The following is a 21,236-nucleotide window of genomic DNA, read 5'->3' on the forward strand; positions in this document are numbered from 1 at the left end:
TATTTCTAAGTGTTATTTACTTTGATTACAGTGTTTTCCAAGCTTGATTGTTACATTACTAGCCTGTTTAACATGTCTGACACCAAGGAAAATCCTTGTTCAATATGTTTGGAAGCCATTGTGGAACCCCCTTTTAGATTGTGTCTCAACTGTACTGATATGTCTATAAACTATAAAGAACCTATATTAGCACTTAAAAATAGAGCAATAGATGATTCAGTCAGAAGTAAATGAGGGTTTGCCATCTAGCTCTCCCCAAGTGTCACAACCAGTAACGCCCGCACAAGTTACGCCAAGTACCTCTAGTGCGTCAAATTCATTTATTTAACAAGACATGGCCACAGTTATGAATACAACCCTCACAGAGGTTTTATCCTGACTGCCTGGTTTTCAAGGAAAGTGGGACAGCTCTGGGTTAAGGAAAAATGCTGAGCAGTCTGACGCTTTAGTAGCCGTATCTGATATGCCCTCACAATGCTCTGAGGTAGGGGTGAGGGATTTGTTATCTGAGGGAGAAATTTCTGATTCAGGGAAGACGCTTCCTCAGACAGATTCTGATATGACGGCCTTTAAATTTGAGCTTGAACATCTCCGCTTATTGCTCAGGGAGGTATTAGCGGCTCTAGATAATTGTGACCTTATAGTGGTCCCAGAGAAATTGTGTAAGATGGATAAATACTTAGAGGTTCCTGTTTACACTGATGGTTTTTTCCAGTCCCTAAGAGGATTGTGAATATTATTGCTACAGAGTGGGATAGACCAGGTATTCAGTTTATTCCCCCTCCTGTTTTTAAGAATGTTTCCCATATCTGACACCATGCGGGACTCGCGGCAGACAGTTCCTAAGGTGGAGGGAGCTATTTCTACTCTGTCTAAGCGTACAACTATACCTATCGAGGACAGTTGTGCTTTCAAAGATCCTATGGATAAAAAATTAGAGGGTCTCCTGAAGAAATTTTTTGTTCAATAAGGTTTTCTTCTTCATCCTATTGTGTGCATTGTTCCTGCAACTACTGCAGCTGCTTTCTGGTTTGAGGCTCTAGAAGAGGTTCTTCAGATGGAGACTCCATTAGAAGAAATTTTGGACAGAATTAAGGCCCTTAAATTGGCTAATCCTTTTATTACAGATGCCTCTTTTCAACTGGCTAAATTAGCGGCAAAGAATTCAGGTTTTGCCATCTTAGCACGCAGGGCGTTATGGCTTAAATCCTGGTGGTCTGATGTGTCATCTAAAACTAAGCTTTTGAACATCCCTTTCAAGGGAAAGACCCTATTTGGGCCTGAACTGAAAGAGATTATTTCAGACATCACTGGAGGGAAAGGTCATGCCCTCCCTCAGGATAGATCAAATAAGATGAGGACTTAAAGGGCCATAATACCCAAATGTTTAAACACTTGAAAGTGATGCAGCATAGCTGTAAAAAGCTGACTAGAAAATATCACCTGAACATCTCTATGTAAAAAAGAAAGATAATTTACCTCAAAAAATCCTCAGTAGCCACCTCCCATAGTAAAGGATTTCTAAGCAGCATATTAGTGTGTCTGTCCCGGGACAACTGAAGGGATGAGCATCGTGAACTCTCATATTATTTCACCAATCAGGTAAAGGAAGCTTACTATGAAATCTCATGAGTTAAGTCAAATCTCATGAGATCACAGTAAGAGTTCATGACCTCAGCACTGCTGATGCTGATTGGCTGCTGTTCATTTCTTAATTTTTTTATTTCTCTTAAGTGTAGTCAGTCCACGGGTCATCCATTACTTATGGAATATATCTCTTCCTAACAGGAAGCTGCAAGAGGATCACTCAAGCAGAGCTGCTACATAGCTCCTCCCCTCACATGTCATATTCAGTCATTCTCTTGCAGCCTTACTAAAGATAGGTCGCTGTGAGAGGTCTGTGGTGTTTTTTAACTTAGTTTATTTCTACAATCAAAAGTTTGTTATTTTAAATGGCACCAGAGTGTGCTGTTTATTCTCAGGCAGCATTAGAAGAAGAATCTGCCTGCGTTTTCTATGATCTTAGCAGACGTAACTAAGATCCACTGGCTGTTCTCATCTGAGGAGTGAGGTAACTTCAGAGAAGGGGAATAGCATGCAGGGCCCCCCTGCAAATGAGTTATGTGCAGTAAATTATTTTTCTGAGGAATGGAATTGACTGAGAAAATACTGCTGATACCATTGTAAAGTAATTTCAGCCTTAAATGCAGTGATAGCGACTGGTATTAGGCTGATGAGTGTGTGTACACTGAATGTATTTTTCTAAGGAATGGAATTGACTCTGAAAATACTGTCAATACTGAAATAATGTATGAGCCTTAACTGCAGTAAAAGCGACTGGTAGCAGGCTTATTAATAACAATTCATAACTTTTCAAATGTATGTTTAAAACGTTTACTGGCATGTTAATCATTTTTTGTGAGGTACTTGGTGATAAAACTTATTGGGGCATGATTTTTACCACATGGCCATCTTTGTTTTCTGCATAGAAACAGTTTTCTGAGCTTCCCCACTGTTGTAATATGAGTGGGAGGGGCCTATTTTAGCGCTTTTTTGCGCAGTAAAAATTCAGTCACAATCTGTCTACTTCATCCTCCATGATCCAGATCGTCTCTAAAGAGCTCAGGGGTCTTCAAAATTCATTTTGAGGGAGGTAATCAGTCACAGCAGACCTGTGACAGTGTGTTTTGACTGTGATAAAAACGTTAATTATTAAATTATCCGTTTTTGGGTATTAAGGGGTTAATCATCCATTTGCTGGTGGGTGCAATCCTTTGCTAACTTAATACATTTACTGTGAAAAATTGGTTGCTATAACTATTTTGGTTCATTGTTATTTCAACTGTGACAGCTTTTTGTGCTTCTTAAAGGCACAGTAGCGTTTTTTATATTGCTTGTAAATTTATTTAGAAAAGTATTTCCAAGCTTGCTAGTCTCATTGCTAGTCTGTTTAAACATGTCTGACACAGATGAATCTCTTTGTTCACTATGTTTAAAGGCCAATGTGGAGCCCAATAGAAATTTGTGTACTAATTGCATTGATGCTACTTTAAATAAAAGTCAATCTTTACATGTAAAGAAATTATCACCAGACAACGAGGGGGAAGTTATGCCGACTAACTCTCCTGACGTGTCAGTACCTTCGCCTCCCGCTCAGGAGGTGCGTGATTTTGTGGCACCAAGTACATCAGGGAGGCCCTTACAAATCATTTTGCAAGACATGGCTACTGTTATGACAGAAGTATTATCTAAATTGCCAGAATTAAGAGGCAAGCGCGATAGCTCTGGGTTAAGGACAGAGCGCGCGGATGAGGTGAGAGCCATGTCAGATACTGCGTCAGTTTGCAGAACGTGAAGACGGAGAGCTTCATTCTGTGGGTGACGGATCTGATCCAGGGAGACTGGATTCAGAGATTTCTAATTTTAAATTTAAGCTTGAGAACCTCCGCATATTGCTAGGGGAGGTATTAGCGGCTCTGAATGATTGTAACGGTTGCAATTCCAGAAAAATTATGTAGGTTGGATAGATACTATGCGGTACCAGTGTGTACTGACGTGTTTCCTATACCTAAAAGGCTTACAGAGATTATTAGCAAGGAGTGGGATAGACCTGGTGTGCCTTTTCCCCCTCCTCCCATATTTAGGAAAATGTTTCCTATAGACGCCACCACACGAGACTTATGGCAGACGGTCCCTAAGGTGGAGGGAGCAGTTTCTACTTTAGCTAAGCGTACCACTATCCCGGTGGAGGATAGTTGTGCCTTTTCAGATCCAATGGATAAGAAATTAGAGGGTTACCTTAAGAAAATGTTTGTTCAACAAGGTTTTATCTTACAGCCCCTTGCATGCATTGCGCCTGTCACTACTGTGGCGGCATTCTGGTTTGAGTCTCTGGAAGAGGCCATTCGCACAGCTCCATTGGATGAAATTATGAACAAGCTTAAAGCACTTAAGCTAGCTAACGCATTTGTTTCTGATGCCGTCGTACATTTAACCAGACTTACGGCTAAGAACTCCGGATTCGCCATCCAAGCGCGCATAGCGCTATGGCTTAAATCCTGGTCAGCTGACGTGACTTCTAAATCTAAATTGCTTAATATTCCTTTCAAAGGGCAGACCTTATTCGGGCCCGGCTTGAAAGAAATTATAGCTGACATTACGGGAGGTAAGGGCCATGCTCTACCTCAGGACAGGGCCAAATCAAAGGCCAAACAGTCTAATTTTCGTGCCTTTCGTAACTTCAAGGCAGGAGCAGCATCAACTTCCTCCGCTCCAAAACAGGAAGGAGCTGTTGCTCGTTACAGGCAGGGCTGGAAAGTTAACCAGTCCTGGAACAAGGGCAAGCAGGCCAAGAAACCTGCTGCTGCCCCCAAGACAGCATGAAGAGAGGGCCCCCTATCCGGAAACGGATCTAGTAGGGGGCAGACTTTCTCTCTTCGCCCAGGCTTGGGCAAGAGATGTCCAGGATCCCTGGGCGTTGGAGATCATATCTCAGGGATATCTCCTGGACTTCAAAACTTCTCCTCCACAAGGGAGGTTTCATCTTTCAAGGTTATCAGCAAACCAAATAAAGAAAGAGGCGTTTCTACGCTGTGTACAAGCCCTTTTACTAATGGGGGTGATCCACCCAGTTCCGCAGACGGAACACGGGCAGGGATTCTATTCAAATCTATTTGTGGTTCCCAAGAAAGAGGGAACCTTCAGACCAATCTTGGACTTAAAAATCCTAAACAAATTTCTAAGAGTTCCATCATTCAAAATGGAAACTATTCGAACCATCCTTCCCATGATCCAAGAGGGTCAGTACATGACCACAGTGGACTTCAAGGATGCCTACCTTCACATACCGATTCACAAGGATCATTATCGGTACCTAAGATTTGCTTTCCTAGACAGGCATTACCAGTTTGTAGCTCTTCCCTTCGGATTAGCTACGGCTCCAAGAATCTTTACAAAAGTTCTGGGCTCACTTCTGGCGGTACTAAGACCGCGAGGCATAGCGGTGACTCTGTACCTAGACGACATTCTGATACAAGCGTCAAGTTTTCAAACTGCCAAGTCTCATACAGATATAGTTCTGGCATTTCTGAGGTCGCATGGGTGGAAGGTGAACGTGGAAAAGAGTTCTCTATTACCACTTTCAAGAGTTCCCTTTCTAGGGACTCTTATAGATTCTGTAGAGATGAAAATTTACCTGACAGAGGCCAGGTTATCAAAACTTCTAAATGCTTGCCGTGTCCTTCATTCCATGCCACACCCGTCAGTAGCTCAGTGCATGGAAGTAATCGGCTTAATGGTAGCGGCAAAGGACATAGTACCATTTGCGCGCCTGCATCTCAGACCGCTGCAATTGTGCATGCTAAGTCAGTGGAACGGGGATTACTCAGATTTGTCCCCCCTACTAAATCTGGATCAAGAGACCAGAGATTCTCTTCTATGGTGGCTTTCTCGGCCACATCTGTCCAAGGGGATGACCTTTCGCAGGCCAGATTGGACGATTGTAACAACAGACGCCAGCCTTCTAGGCTGGAGCGCAGTCTGGAACTCAGGAGGAGAAACTCCTCCCAATAAATATTCTGGAATTAAGAGCAATATTCAATGCTCTCCTAGCTTGGCCTCAGTTAGCAACTCTGAGGTTCATCAGATTTCAGTCGGACAACATCACCACTGTGGCTTACATCAACCATCAAGGGGGAACCAGAAGTTCCCTAGCGATGTTGGAAGTCTCAAAGATAATTCGCTGGGCAGAGTCTCACTCTTGCCACCTGTCAGCGATTTACATCCCAGGCGTGGAGAACTGGGAGGCGGATTTTCTAAGTCGCCAGACTTTTAATCCAGGGGAGTGGGAACTTCATCCGGAGGTCTTTGCTCAACTGATTCATCGTTGGGGCAAACCAGATCTGGATCTCATGGCGTCTCGTCAGAACGCCAAGCTTCCTTGTTACAGATCCAGGGACCCGGGAGCGGTGCTGATAGATGCTCTGACAGCCCCTTGGGTCTTCAACATGGCTTATGTGTTTCCACCATTCCCGATGCTTCCTCGTTTGATTGCCAAGATCAAACAGGAGAGCGCTTCGGTGATTCTGATAGCGCCTGCGTGGCCACGCAGGACCTGGTATGCAGACCTAGTGGACATGTCGTCCTGTCCACCGTGGTCTCTGCCTCTGAGACAGGACCTTCTAATTCAGGGTCCTTTCAACCATCCAAATCTAATTTCTCTGAGGCTGACTGCATGGAGATTGAACGCTTGATTCTATCAAAGCGTGGCTTCTCGGAGTCGGTTATTGATACCTTAATACAGGCTAGGAAGCCTGTTACCAGAAAAATTTACCATAAGATATGGCGTAAATATTTATATTGGTGCGAATCCAAGAGTTACTCATGGAGTAAGGTTAGGATTCCTAGGATATTGTCCTTTCTACAAGAGGGTTTAGAAAAGGGCTTATCTGCTAGTTCGTTAAAGGGACAGATTTCTGCTCTGTCTATTCTTCTACACAAACGTCTGGCTGAAGTTCCAGACGTTCAGGCTTTAACTAGGATTAAGCCTGTGTTTAATACTGTTGCTCCGCCGTGGAGCTTAAACTTAGTTCTTAATGTTCTTCAAGGCGTTCCATTTGAACCCCTTCATTCCATTGATATCAAGCTGTTATCCTGGAAGGTTTTGTTTTTGATGGCTATTTCCTCGGCTCGAAGAGTCTCTGAGTTATCTGCCTTACATTGTGATTCTCCTTATCTGATTTTTCATTCAGACAAGGTAGTTCTGCGTACTAAACCTGGGTTCTTACCTAAGGTAGTTACTAACAGGAATATCAATCAATAGATTGTTGTTCCATCACTGTGTCCTAACCCTTCTTCAAAGAAGGAACGACTTTTTCATAATCTGGACGTAGTCCGTGCCCTGAAGATTTTCGTCAAACTTCTTCCCTGTTTGTCGTTTACTCTGGACAGAGGAGAGGTCAAAAGGCTTTGGCTACCTCTCTCTCTTTTTGGCTTCGTAGCATAATACGTTTAGCCTATGAGACTGCTGGACAGCAGCCTCCTGAAAGGATTTACAGCTCATTCTACTAGAGCTGTGGCTTCCACCTGGGCCTTTAAAAATGAGGCCTCTGTTGAACAGATTTGCAAGGCTGCGACTTGGTCTTCGCTTCACACCTTTTCAAAATTTTACAAATTTGACACTTTTTTGCTTCTTCGGAGGCTATTTTTGGGAGAAAGGTACTTCAGGCAGTGGTTCCTTCTGTTTAATGTTCCTGCCTTGTCCCTCCCTTCATCCGTGTACTTTAGCTTTGGTATTGGTATTCCATAAGTAATGGATGACCCGTGGACTGACTACACTTAACAAGAGAAAACATAATTTATGCTTACCTGATAAATTTATTTCTCTTGTAGTGTAGTCAGTCCACGGCCCGCCCTGTCTTTAAGGCAGATCTAAATTTTAATTAAACTCCAGTCACCACTGCACCCTATGGTTTCTCCTTTCTCGTCTGCTTTGGTCGAATGACTGAATGACATGTGAGGGGAGGAGCTATGTAGCAGCTCTGCTTGGGTGATCCTCTTGCAGCTTCCTGTTAGGAAGAGATATATTCCATAAGTAATGGATGACCCGTGGACTGACTACACTACAAGAGAAATAAATTTATCAGGTAAGCATAAATTATGTTTTTTTTTTACCTGCAGCTGGGAGCAGCTGAGTATAACTTTTTACACAGAACTAACTCTACTGAGCTGAGGAGATTGTGAGGTAAAATATCTTCCTTTTTTACATAGAGATGCTCAGGGGATATTTTCCTGTCAGCTTTTTACAGTTATACTGCATCAGTTTCAAGTGATTTAGCATATGAGTATTATGTCCCTTTAACAAAATAATTTTCTTTCCTTTCGGAATTTCAAGAGTGGTCCCGCTTCAGATTCCTCTGTTGCAAAGCAAGAGGGGAATTTTGCCAAGTCCAAGTCAGTCTGGAGACCTAACCAGGCTTGGAACAAGGGTAAACAGGCCAAGAAGCCTGCAGCTGCCTCTAAGACAGCATGAAGGGGTAGCCCCCGATCCAGGACTGGATCTAGTAGGGGGCAGACTCTCTCTCTTCGCTCAGGCTTGGGCAAGAGATGTTCACGACCCCTGGGCTTTAGAAATTGTGTCCCAGGGATATTTACTGGAGTTCAAAGGCTCTCTTCCAAGGGGGACTTTTCACATTTCTCGATTGTCTATAAACCAGACAAAGAGAGAGGCGTTCTTACGCTGTGTAGTAGACCTACAAACCATGGGGGTGATTCGCCCAGTCCCAAAAGAGGAACAGGGGCTAGGATTTTACTCAAACCTGTTTGTGGTTTCCAAAAAAGAGGGAACTTTCAGATCAATCTTGGATCTCAAAATTCTAAGCAAGTTCCTCAAAGTCCCATCATTCAAGATGGAGACTATTCGGACTATTCTACCTCTGATCAGGAGGGTCAATATATGACCACCGTAGACTTAAAGGATACGTATCTACACATCCCTATTCACAGAATTTTCACAAGGGTGCTAGGGTCCCTTCTGGCGGTTATACGACCACGGGGCATAGCAGTGGCGCCTTATCTTAATTCAGGCGTCAACTTTCCAGTTATCCAAGTCTCACACGGACATTGTGTTGGCTTTTCTAAAATCGCACGGGTTGACGGTGAACATAAAGAGTTCTCTCTTCCGTCTTATAAGAGTTTCCTTCCTAGGTACTCTGATAGACTCTGTAGAAACGAAAATATTTCTGACGGAGGTAAGAAAATCAAAACTTCTGACTCATGGTAGCGGCAATGGACAATAGTTCCTTTTGCCCGCCTACACCTTAGACCACTGCAACTGTGCATGCTCAAACAGTGGAATGGGGATTATACAGATTTGTCTCAACTGCATCTGGACCAGGAGAACAGATTCTCTCCTCTGGTGGTTGTCTCAGGACCACCTGTCTCAGGGAATGTGTTTCCGCAGGCCAGAGTGGCTCATTGTAACGACAGATGCCAGCCTTGCTGCGGCCAAATTCATCAGGTTTCAGTCGGACAACATCACGACTGTAGCTTATATCAATCGTCAAGGAGGAACAAGTAGTTCTCTAGCGATGATGGAGGTAACCAAAATAATCAGATGGGCAGAGATTCACTCTTGCCATCTCTCAGCAATCCACATCCCAGGAGTAGTGAACTGGGAGGCGGATTTCCTAAGTCGTTAGACTTTTCATCTGGAGGAGTGGGAACTCCATCCGGAGGTATTTGCCCAGCTGATTCAGCTATGGAGTACACCAGGTCCCGGGATCCCAATGCGGTACTGATGGATGCTCTTGCAGTGCCTTGGTCCTTCAATCTGGCCTATGTATTTCCTCTCCTTCTACGTCTGGTTGCCAGAATAAAGCAGGAGAGAGCTTTGGCGATTCTGATGGCGCCTGCGTGTCCATGCAGGACTTGGTATGCAGACCTAGTGGACATGTCCTTGGTTCTACCATGATCTCTGCCAATGAGGCAAGACCTTCTAATCCAAGATCTGCTCACGCATCCAAATCTAGTTTCTCTGCGCCTGACTGCTTGGAGATTGAACGCCTGATTCTATCAAAGCGTGGTTTCTCTGAGACGGTCATTGATACCCTGATTCAGGCTTGAAAGCCTGTTACCAGAAAGATCTATCATAAGATTTGGCGCGAATATCTTTATTGGTGTGAATCCAAAGGTTACTCGTGGAGTAAGATTAGGATTCCTACAATATTGTCTTTTCTCCAAGAAGGTTTGGAGAAGGGATTATCAGCTAGTTCCTTATAAGGACAAATATCTGCTTTGTCTATTCTTCTACACAAACGTCTGGCAGATGTCCCAGGCGTTCGAGCATTTAGTCAGGCTTTGGTCAGTATCAAGCCTGTATTTAAACCTGTTGCTCCACCATGGAGCCTAAATTTAGTTCTTAAAGTTCTTCAACTATGCATTCCCTGGATATTAAGCTTCTATCTTAGAAAGTTTTGTTTTTAGTAGCTATCTCTTCGGCTCGAAGAGTTTGAGCTATATGCTTTACAGTGTGATTCCCCTTATCTTATTTTCCATGCAGATAAGGTGGTTTTGCGTATCAAACCTGGGTTCCTCCCTAAGGTTGGTTCTAACGGGAATATCAATCAAGAGATTGTTGTTCCTTCACTGTGTCCTAATCCTTCAAAGAAGGAACGTCTGTTGCACAATCTTGATGTGGTTCATGCTTTAAAGTTCTACTTACAAGCAAGTAAAGATTTCCGTCAAACATGTTCATTGTTTATTCTGGTAAGCGGAGAGGTCAGAAGGCTTACAGCTACCTCTTTCCTTTTGGCTGAAAAGCATCATCCGTTTGGCCTATGAGACTGCTGGACAGCAGCCTCCTGAAAGAATTACTGCTCATTCTACTAGAGCTGTGGCTTCCACATGGCTTTTAAAAATGAGGCTTCTGTTGAACAGATTTGTAATGCGGCGACTTGGTCTTCGCTTCATATATTTTCCAAATTTGATACTTTTGCTTCTTCGGAGGCTATTTTTGGGAGAGAGGTTCTACAAGCAGTGGTGCCTTCTGTTTAAGGTCCCTGTCTTGTCCCTCCCTTCATCAGTGTCCTAAAGCTTTGGTATTGGTATCTCACAAGTAAGGATGAATCCGTGGACTCGATACATCTTACAAGAGAGAACATAATTTATGCTTACCTGATAAATTTATTTCTCTTGTGATGTATCGAGTCCACAGCCCGCCCTGTTTTTTAAGACAGGCATATATATATTTTTAAACTTTCAGTCACCACTGCACCCTATAGTTCCTCCTTTTTCTTCCTAGCCTTCGGTCGAATGACTGGGGGGTGGAGCTAAGGGGGGAGCTATATAGGCAGCTCTGCTGTGGGTGCTCTCTCTGCCACTTCCTGTAGGGGAGGAGAATATCCCACAAGTAAGGATGAATCCGTTGACTCGATACATCACAAGAGAAATAAATTTATCAGGTAAGCATAAATTATGTTTTTGTTGAACATTTCTTGTTTTTTCCATTGCAGACGCCCAGTAACACGCTACATTACATACATATAGAGCAGCTAGATAAGGTAAGCAAATGGCTGGGGTTTTGTAACTATGTTCATGGATCATTACCTGCTGGGGATTGTAAAGACTAAATGCATTGTGTTCCTTTCTAGATTTCTGAGAGTCCCTCTGAGATAATGGAATCCCTCACTAAGATGTACAGCATTCCCAAGGACAAGCAGGTAACTAAAGCTCCCTCTTAATGTTACAGTAATCTGGGAACCCATAGATGGAGGAAACCTTTTACTAGTTCCTCCTCATTCTGGCGAAATAAGCCATTTACCACTTTCTTGCTCAGACTCCTTCAGTTTTTTTCTAGGCTGATAGATTTATGCATTGTGACCATTTCTATTTTGTAGTTCCTAATTTTTTTTTTCTTCCCTTTTTTAACTTTAGATGCTTTTGTTCACGCACATACGACTTGCACACGGCTTTTCTAATCACAAGAAGAGGCTACAAGCTGTGCAGGCCAGGCTGCACGCCATCTCCATACTAGGTATGCTTTTTATGCTATCTAGTAGCGCTATGAGATGTCACTGCATTTAGACTAAAATAAAGGTCTTGCAATGAACAGGAACAGTTTGCTAGTGCTACGTATAAATTATTTATTATAGGGCCTGCTATGTAGATCTTACAATATAGAGATAAGTAAAATATTTTGAGAAGCTAAGTCACATAACATGGTTAATTTTTTTCTTCTCTCCATTTAGTGTATTCTAATGCCTTGCAAGAGTCCGCAAATAGCATCCTATACAATGGCTTGATAGAAGAGTTAGTTGATGTCCTACAAATAACAGATAAGCAGCTGATGGTAAGAAGCCTTTGGGAATAGACCTAGCTTTTTAGGTTTTTGTCCCTTCACTAGTTGTAACTGTTAATGTGATGCAGCTGGACACTATTTTCATTTCAGGCCTTACAACTAATGTACAAAAGCTGGCGTTAAAGGTGGTCTGTTGGTTTAATTGAACGTTTTATAAATATGCTAAAAGTAAATTGTGTGTGTTTATACTTGAAGAGCACAAAAATATATATATATATATATATTTCTCCAACATTGGTGTGTCCGGTCCACGGCGTCATCCTTACTTGTGGGAATATCTCTTCCCCAACAGGAAATGGCAAAGAGTCCCAGCAAAGCTGGCCATATAGTCCCTCCTAGGCTCCGCCCACCCCAGTCATTCTCTTTGCCGTTGCACAGGCAACATCTCCACGGAGATGGTTAAGAGTTTTTTGGTGTTTAAATGTAGTTTTTTATTCTTCTATCAAGTGTTTGTTATTTTAAAATAGTACTGGTATGTACTATTTACTCTGAAACAGAAAAGGATGAAGATTTCTGTTTGTGAGAGGAAGATGATTTTAGCAGACAGTAACTAAAATCGATTGCTGTTTCCACATAGGACTGTTGAGATGAAGTAACTTCAGTTGGGGGAAACAGTTAGCAGACTTTTTTTATTCTATTCAATCTACTTTTCACTCTATTTCTAAACACAGCTCTGTAAAACATCTCTGGATCATGTTTCACAGAGCTGTGAGTGAAATATTCCCCTTGTGTCTACAGAAAGCTTACCGGGAGGACAGAGGGGGGAGTGAGATCGTGCCCAGTGTAAACAGTCGGGGAGAAACAGCTGAGAGAGGTGAGGGGATTTGTGACGGCCTTATCTATTACACAGACAGCCCCAGCATGGGGGCTGGCTGTAAAGGACACTAGATAGGGAGTGTAGAAAAAGCCTGGCTCTGAAGCTAGTGGAGATTACGTTCGTATTCTCATGCATTCAGAGGATTAGAGACTTTATAATCCTTTTTAGGCGATTTAGCAGCAAAATTGGTAATGCATGTCAATTACAAATTTGATATTCTGTTGGTGCTTTATTTAAATAGCCTATATTTTTTTGAGTGTATAATGGCCCTTTAAGGAGGTTTTGGCTACCTTGGATGACTCAGACATTTCTGTTGTACTTAATACTAAGAAATCTAGTAAGCTTAACAAATATTTTGATGTACCTTCCATAGTGGTTTTTCCTGTACCAGATCGAGCTACAGAGATTATTGCTAGGGAATGGGAGAGACCGGGTATCCCTTTTCTTTTTTATGACACGATGAGTCCCGTGATCATCTTAATTTCTAATGGGATAGTCACCTCGTGGTCAGCAGGAGGAGGCAAAGAGCACCACAGCCGAGCTGTTAAATAGCTCCTCTCTTCCCTCCCACCCCAGTCATTCTCTTTGTCTACGTTAGTGATAGGAAGAGGTAAAGTGGTGTTAGGTTAGATTCTTCAATCAAGAGTTTATTATTTTTAAAGCAGTGCCAGAAAGTGCTGCTTTGTTCTAGGGTGTAGCCATAGTCCATATCAGTCTCTTCAGTAGAGCTTTTGGTGGCTTTAGAGCAATGGGAACTTGTGGGACATAATTCTCACTGCGCCTCCCATATTCTGCTGCCCTTACCAAGAAAACCTGAGGGATTTTATTCAGGATTTTCGTTTATTTACAGGGCCATGGGAGGGAGAGGACCTACTAAACCTGGGAACTGCCTTGCTGCCAGGCAGAAGATGAGTCAAGTGCTGACTTTTTTTTCTGGGGAGAGTAAAGGATCTCAGAAAAAGTTTGGGCACTTCTTTATTTAGATCTCATTGAATTTGGGCTCAGTTTCTCCTTAGTCTATCAGGAGAATTTATGGCAGCTGGAACGCAGGCACTGGGTAACATGGGTCTCATCTCCTGCAGTCTTATTTAATATTAGAGCTGGCTGTGAGACTACATTGAGTGAGTCAATTATGTGCTCTAGAGGATATAGACGGACTGAACAGCTGTTGAAGCTGTTCAGTCTGTTCTCTTGCTCCCGGTAAGGCTATTATTAGAGATAGCAGTCTAAGCAGCTTTTATTTGCAGTTTACAAATTTTTTATTGTTACTCCCGGTGCCTTTACATAAACAATGGCGACCGGGAGATAGCTGGTGAAACGCCCATGAGGGGCGGAGCTTATAAAGGGCGCCAAAGACACTTCTTCCTCAAACTTCTATGACAATAGCGAGGAGCGGAGGATTTTAACTTTAGAGTGTGCGCCTTGCAGTGGGCACTGCCTTCATATCACTTACGGTTATCGGAAGAAACGGTGCAAATGTTTGTCGCTGTTTTTGCACTTAAGATAGCTCTATGGCAGGGGCAAGATTGGCTAGAAGGGCTGTCTGATGCCTTAGCTGGGAACGAGGGTCTCACTTTCAGACTGCGGTGTAGAGAGAGTTAGACAATATCTAAATTCCTCTCATATTTATTCAATATTTTCTGCATAAATATAAAGAAGTGACTCTTTAAAATTTAAAGACAGTAACACTTGCTATATGTTGCTTTTTTATTAAACAGGTTAAGCCTATCAATTCTGCCATATGTGGGTCAGATTTATTTATGTAAGGGTAAATTACATTTGATAACACACATGCAGTGCCCTGCGGTTTACCGCAAATTCAATCTGGAGTTGCTGCGCAAGATATTGTTTTATATTTAATTATTTTGCCATAGGTGAGGCAGATTGATTAAGGAAGTGTACATTACATTTTTTTATCTCGCATGCAGTACCCTGTGGTTCCTTGCAATTTCCATCTGGAATTGCTGCACAAGACATCACTACTTTAAGGTCATGGCGATACATGGGAAAAGAGAATTAATGTTTCTGATAAATTCTGCAATGTTTGCATGCTATTTTAGCTTACCTCTGCACACGGAAATAAAGTTAATTTTTTAAAAAATTAAAGACACAGTAACGTTTTATGTGCTGATTCTGTTAAAGATTTCAGATGTTTATTTGTGTAATACATCCTTTGTGATCAAGGTGGTCCAAGAGGCCTTGCTATAGAGGTCTCTTGTTTTAGACTTGGATTCCAATGTGGCTCTACCAATCTTCTTCAATTTCTAATTTTTTGAGAAATCGTTAGTCGATGAGGATACACTTGTCACAAACCTTTTTTCCTCTGGGCACATTCTGCTTAAGAGCATAGTGACAATGGTCAAAGGTTCCATAAATTTCTCATAAGGTGTTGCAAAAGAATAATTTATAGCCCAGGTGGAGTTGTCCTGCTTTAATACAATGTCTATTCTTTTCCCCACGCTGTAAAAAAAAAAAAAGTGTGCAAGAGGTCTTCTTCACTCAGGATAGTCTGATTCAGTGGGGGTTGTTTCGAATGTTCTTCCCTGCAGCTAAGGAGGAAGATATTTCGGTAATACTGGATAAGGATGAGGTAAATTCCTTTATCTGATCAAGAGCTTCTTGAGGAAGTTCTAACTACTCTGGGTGGTTCCGACACCAGTAGGTTTTTCCAATATTATGACGGACCCTATGATTTATAGGTAGAGGGTCTTCATTGTCAACCTGCGGTTGCTGTGAATACTGTTTCCAGTGCGGCGGCGTACTGGCCTGTTGCGTTGTATGTCTTCTATGGACAGACACCCCTCTCATAGGAATAGAAGGGCCTTTATGAGTAGGCTCCTTTAATTAAATTCTTTTATTCCTCTTTCCAAGCACGGAGACCCTATTGAATTTAGAATAGGGGAAATCGGTGTAAGCAGCTTGCTGCTGACACCACATGGAGCGTGCACCCGACCCTTAAGGGGGCAGGTTCTTCTTTTCAATCAAGTCGGTTTTTGTAGATAATTATCGTTTTGTGGTTACCAAAGAGGAGGGAACCTTCAGACCAATTTTAGGCCTCAAGAGTCTAAACCAGACTTCTCAGGGTTCCGTCTTTCAAGATGGAATATATTTGTACCATCCTTGCATTGATCCAGGAGGGTCTATTTATGACAACAGTGGATTTAAAGGGCACCTATCCACAGGTTCTTATCCACAGGGATCATCACAAGTTCTTAGGGTTTGCCCTTTTAGGCAAACACTTCCAGTTTGTGGATCTTCCTTATGGTCTGACCACTGCTCCCAGTATCTTCACAAAGGTTCTGGGGTCTCTTGGCTTTACTAAGGCCAAGGGGCATTGGGGTGCCACCTTATCTGGACGATATTCTAGTCCAGGCGCCTTTTTTTCAACAAGCAGGATCCCTTACCGACATAGTGTTATCCTTCCTGAGAACTCACGGGTGGAAGGTAAATTTGGGATAGAGTTCCTTAGTCCCAGATTCAAGAGTGATTTTCTTGGGAACCATAATAAATTTCACATATGTGTAAGATTTTTCTGACAGAAGTCAGGAAATCAAAGATGTCTATCCCTTCAGTCCACTCCTCGGCCGTCATTGGCCAGTGCATGGAGATAATCGGGCAGATGGTGGCAGCAATGGACATCATCCTGTTTGCTCGGTTCCACCTCAGGCCTCTTCAGCTAAGCATGCTCAGGCGATGGAACGGAGATTATGCAGACTTGTCTCCTCGACTGGAGCAGGAGACGAGGGTCTCGCTTCAATGTTGGTTGTTTCTGGATCATCTCTTCCAGGGAACCTACTTCTGCAGACCGTCCTGGGTGATTGTGGGGAGCTGTCCTGGCGTTCACTAAAGGCTCAGGGAGTAGGGACTCAGTCGGAGTCTATTATTAACATCCTGGAACTGAGAGCGATCTTCAATGCTCTTCTGGCCTGTCCTCAGTTTGCCTCGTCCCAGTTTATCAGGTTCCAGTCGAACAACATAACTTCAGTGGCTTTCATCAATCATCAGGGAGGAACAAGGAGTTTGTTAGTGATGACCGAGGTAGCTCAGATAATTCAGTGGGCAAAGGCCCATTCTTGCTATCTGTCTGCGATCCACTTCTCAGGGATGGACTACTGGGAGGCGGATTTTCTGAGCAGGCAGACCTTTCATCCGGGGGAGTGGGAACTCCATCCGGAAGTGTTCTCCAGCTTGACTCTCAAATAGGGTCAGCCAGAGTTAGATCTCATGGTATCTCGACAGTATGCCAAGCTCCCGAGATACGGGTCGAGATTCAGGGATTCCCAGGCGGAACTGATAGACGCTCTGGAGGTTCCTTGGATCTTCAGTCTAGCCATACCTATTTCCTCAGTTTGTGTTTCCTATTCGGGTCATTGCTCGAATCACACAGGTAAGGGCGTCGGTGATTCTCATTACTCTTGCCTGGCCTTGCAGGACTTGGTTTTGCAGGACTTGGTATGCAGATCTGGTGGACATGTCATCTCTGCTACCTTGGAGTCTTCCATTGAGGAAGGACCTTCTAATTCAAGGGCCCCTCCTTCACCTAAATCTAGTTTCTCTGAAACTGACTGCTTGGGGTTGAAACGCTTAATTCTGTCCAATGCTGGGGTTTTTCTGTCTTGGTCAGAGAGACCATGATTGAGGCTCATGAGCCTGTAACTAAAGACTTTACCATGAAATATGGCGTAAATATCTTTATTGGTGTGAATCCAAGGGCTACTCATGGAGTAGAGTTCTTCTTAAAATTCTTAAAATTTTGTCTTTTCTCCAAGAGGTTTGGAGAAGGTTTAGCGACGAGTTTCCTAATGGGTTAACTCTCTGCCTTATCTATTTTGTTACACAAACGTCTGGCGGATGTCCCAAATGTACAATTGTTTTGTCAGGCCTTGGTCAGTATCAGGCCTGTGCTTAAACCAGTTACTCCTTCATGGAGTCTTAATTTAGTTCTTGAAATTTCTTCAAGGGGCTCCGTTTGAGCCTATGCTTTCCTTATCTTGGAAAGTTTTGTTTCTTGTTGTGCTTTCTTCCACTCGGAGAGTGTCAGAGCTCTCGACATTTCAGTTCGAGTCTTCTTACCTTATGTTTTTATCAGATAAGGTAGTTTTACGTACTAACTTAGGATTTCTTTCTAAGAGTAGTTTCTGATCAGAACATTAATCAGGAGATGGTTGTTCCTCCTTTGTTTCCTAATCCTTTTTCTGTTCAATTTGGATGTGGTCCGTGTGTCACTTTATCCTACTGGTGACTAAGGTCTTTCGCCAGACTTCTTCTTTGTTTGTGGTTTTCTCAGTAAAACGTAAGAGACAGAAAGCTAAGACTATTTCTCTTTCTTTTTTGACTGAAGAGTATCATACCTTTTACTTATGAGACTACTGGACAGCAGTCTCCGGAAAGAGTAACGACTCATTCCACGAGAGATGTTGCTTCCTCATGGACATTTTAAGATGAAGATCAAGGGGTCATGAGCTCAAGCTAAAGGGTAGTAGATTCAGGAGTAATTTGAGGAAGCACTTCTTTACAGAAAGAGTGATTGATTTAGGATTCTGTGGCACAGATTTGCAAGGCTGCAAAATTGGTCTTCTCTTCGCTCTTTTTTCAAAGTTCTTCTAATTTGATACTTTTATTTCGGCTGAGGCGGCTTTTGGGAGAGAGGTTCTTCAAGCAGTGGTGCCTTCCGTTTAGGTTACCTGTCTTGTCCCTCCCGTATCATCTGTGTATTCTAGCTTGGGTATTGAATCCCATTAGTAGTTAAGATCATCCGTGGACTCATTGTGTCAAAAAGAAAAGAAAATGTATGCTTACCTGATAAATTTATTTATTTTTTGACACGATGTGTCCACGGCCCGTCCTGTTCTTATAAGACAGATTGTGGGTTATTGTAAACTTCAGACACCTCTGCAACTTGGCTTTTCCTTTCTCTTCCTAACTTCGGTCGAATGACTGGAGTGGGAGGGTAGGGAGGAGCTATTTAACAGCTCTGCTGTGGTGCTCTTTGCCTCCTCCTGCTGACCAGGAGGTGAATATCCCATTGGTAATTAAGATGATCCATGAAATAAATGTATCAGGTAAGCATACATTTTCTTTTTCTCCATCCCCTATTTTTAAGAAGTTTGCCAAGATTCCTTGATAGTCTGCTATAGTAGACGGTCCCTAAGCTGGAAGGGACAATTTCCACTTTAGCTAAGAGGACCACTATTAGAGGATAGTTGTTCTTTTAAAGATCTGATGGATAAGTAGTTGGAGGGGTTGCTCAAGAAGATGTATGTACACCAGGGTTTACAATAGCAACCTGCGGTGTCTATTGCTACTGTCACTAGTGCGGCGGCATACTGGTTTGAGGCGTTGTCTGATTCTATTCTGACACCGGACACACACTCCACTTGAAGAGATCCAGGATAGGATCAAGGCACTTAAGTTGGCCAATTCCTTTATTACGGATGCTTCCCCACAGGTTATTAAGCTGGGAGCAAAGATTTCCGGGTTTGCCGTACTGGCCCGAAAAGCTTTATGGTTAAAATCCTGGTCTGTGGATGTGTCTAAGCTTTTGGCGATTCCTTACTAGGGTAAGACCTTGTTTGGGCCGGGATTGGCGGAAATTTCTGACATTACGGGAGGAAAGAGTCATTTCCTCCCTCAGGATAAGAGGAATAAGCAGAAAGGACGTCAGTAATTTTCGTTCCTTTCGAAACTTCAAAGGTAAGCCTTCCTCTGCCAAGCAGGAACTGTCCAAGCCTTCCTGGAGGCCCAACCAGTCTTGGAACAAGTGAAAGTAATCTAAGAAGCCCGCAATTGACTCAGTCAGCATGAAGGGACTGCCCCCGATTCGGGGCCGCATCTTGTGGGGGCAGACTTTCTTTCTTCGCTCAGGCTTGGGTTTGGGATGTTAAAGATCCCTGGGCGGTGGACATCGTGTCCCAGGGATACAAACTAGAGTTCAAGACCTTTCCTCCCAGGGGCAGGTTTATGCTCTCAAGATTATCTGTATACCAGATAAAAAGGGAGGCGTTCTTACACTGTGTTCGGGACCTTTCCGACCTGGGAGTGATAGTTCCTGTTCCAGGAACAGGGTCTGGGATTTTACTCCAATCTGTTCGTGGTTCCCAAAAAAGAGGTAACTTTCAGACCAATTTTAGATCTCAAAAGTTTAAACAAGTTCCTCAGAGTACCGTCCTTCAAGATGGAAACTATTCATTCCATTCTTCCCTTGGTTCAAGAGGGTCAATTTATGACAATGGTAGATTTAAAGGACGCTTACCTGCATGGTCCCATCTATAGGGACCATCACAAGTTTGAGGTTCGCATTTCTAGACAAACAGTTCCAGTTTGTGGGTCTTCCATTCGGCCTTGCCACAGCTCCCAGAATTTTTTCAAAGATTCTGGGATGCCTGTTGGCGGTGCTCCGGTTGAGGTGCAGTGGTGCCTTATCTGGACGACATTCTGGTTCAGGCGCCATCCTTTCAACAAGCAAAATCCCACACAGATGTTATCGTTCCTGCGATCTCACGGATGGAAGGTGAATTTGGGAAAGAGTTCCTTAATTCCATCTACAAGGGTAGTGTTCTTGGGAGCTATAATAGATGCCATATCAATGAAAAATTTTCTGACAGAAGTCAGGAAATCAAATATTTTCTATTCTTGTCTGGCGCTTCAGTCCTCTCCTCGGCCATCAGTGGCTCAATGTATGGAGGTAATCGGTCTGATGGTAGCTGCCATGGACATCAATCCGTTTGCCTGTTTCCACCTCAGACCTCTGCAGTTATGAAGGCTCAGCAGTGGAACGGAGATTATGCAGATCTGTCTCCACGATTACATCTGGATCAGGAGACAAGGTATTCTCTTCTTTGGTGGTTGTCTCAGGATAATCTCTCCCAGGGAACCTGCTTCCGCAGACCTACCTGGGTGATTGTGACAACGGACACCAGCCTACTGGGATGGGGAGCAGTCTCTAAAGGCTCAGGGGACATGGACTCAGGAGTCTGTTCTACCCATGAACTTTCTGGAGCTGAGAGCAATCTTCAATGCTCTTCTGGCCTCAGTTAGCCTCGGCCCGGTTTATCAGGTTCCAGTCGGACAACATAACTTCAGTGGCTTACATCAACCATCAAAGGGGAACTCGGAGTTCCTTGGCCATGACAGAGTTAGCCAAGATAATTGAGTGGGCGGAGACCCACAACTGCTGTCTGCGATCCACATTCCAGGAGTGGACAACTGGGACGAGGATTTTCTGAGCAGACAGACCTTTTACCCCGGGGGAGGGGGAACTCTATCCGGAAGTGTTGTCCAGCTTGATTCTCAAATGGGGACAGCCGGAACTGTATCTCATGGCATCTCAGCAGAATGCCAAGCTCCCGAGGTATGGCTCAAGGTCAAGGGTTCCTTGCTCGAATCAAACAGGAGAGAGCATTGTGATCCTTATTGCACCGGTGTTGCCTCGTAGGATCTGGTATGCGGATCTAGTGGAGATGTCCTCTCTCCCTCCTTGGAGACTTCCACTATGAAAGGACCTTCTACTGACTGCTTGGACATTGAACGCTTAATTTGATCTAAGCGTGAGTTTTCTGAGTCGGT

General features: G+C 43.4%; 1 protein-coding gene across 1 annotated transcript in view; it reads left to right on the forward strand.

Annotated features, from left to right (window-relative positions):
- HUWE1 (HECT, UBA and WWE domain containing E3 ubiquitin protein ligase 1) overlaps positions 1-21,236 on the forward strand; it is a 689,948-nt gene that overhangs the window by 99,301 nt on the left and 569,411 nt on the right. Inside the window, exons 9-12 of the mRNA XM_053695471.1 lie at positions 11,010-11,057; positions 11,148-11,216; positions 11,431-11,530; positions 11,745-11,845. Of these exons, the coding sequence (XP_053551446.1) occupies positions 11,010-11,057; positions 11,148-11,216; positions 11,431-11,530; positions 11,745-11,845 (318 nt within the window). The remainder of the gene's footprint in view (positions 1-11,009; positions 11,058-11,147; positions 11,217-11,430; positions 11,531-11,744; positions 11,846-21,236) is intronic.

This window comes from Bombina bombina, chromosome 12 (genome assembly GCF_027579735.1).
Source record: "Bombina bombina isolate aBomBom1 chromosome 12, aBomBom1.pri, whole genome shotgun sequence".
NCBI classification, from domain to species: Eukaryota; Metazoa; Chordata; class Amphibia; order Anura; family Bombinatoridae; genus Bombina; species Bombina bombina.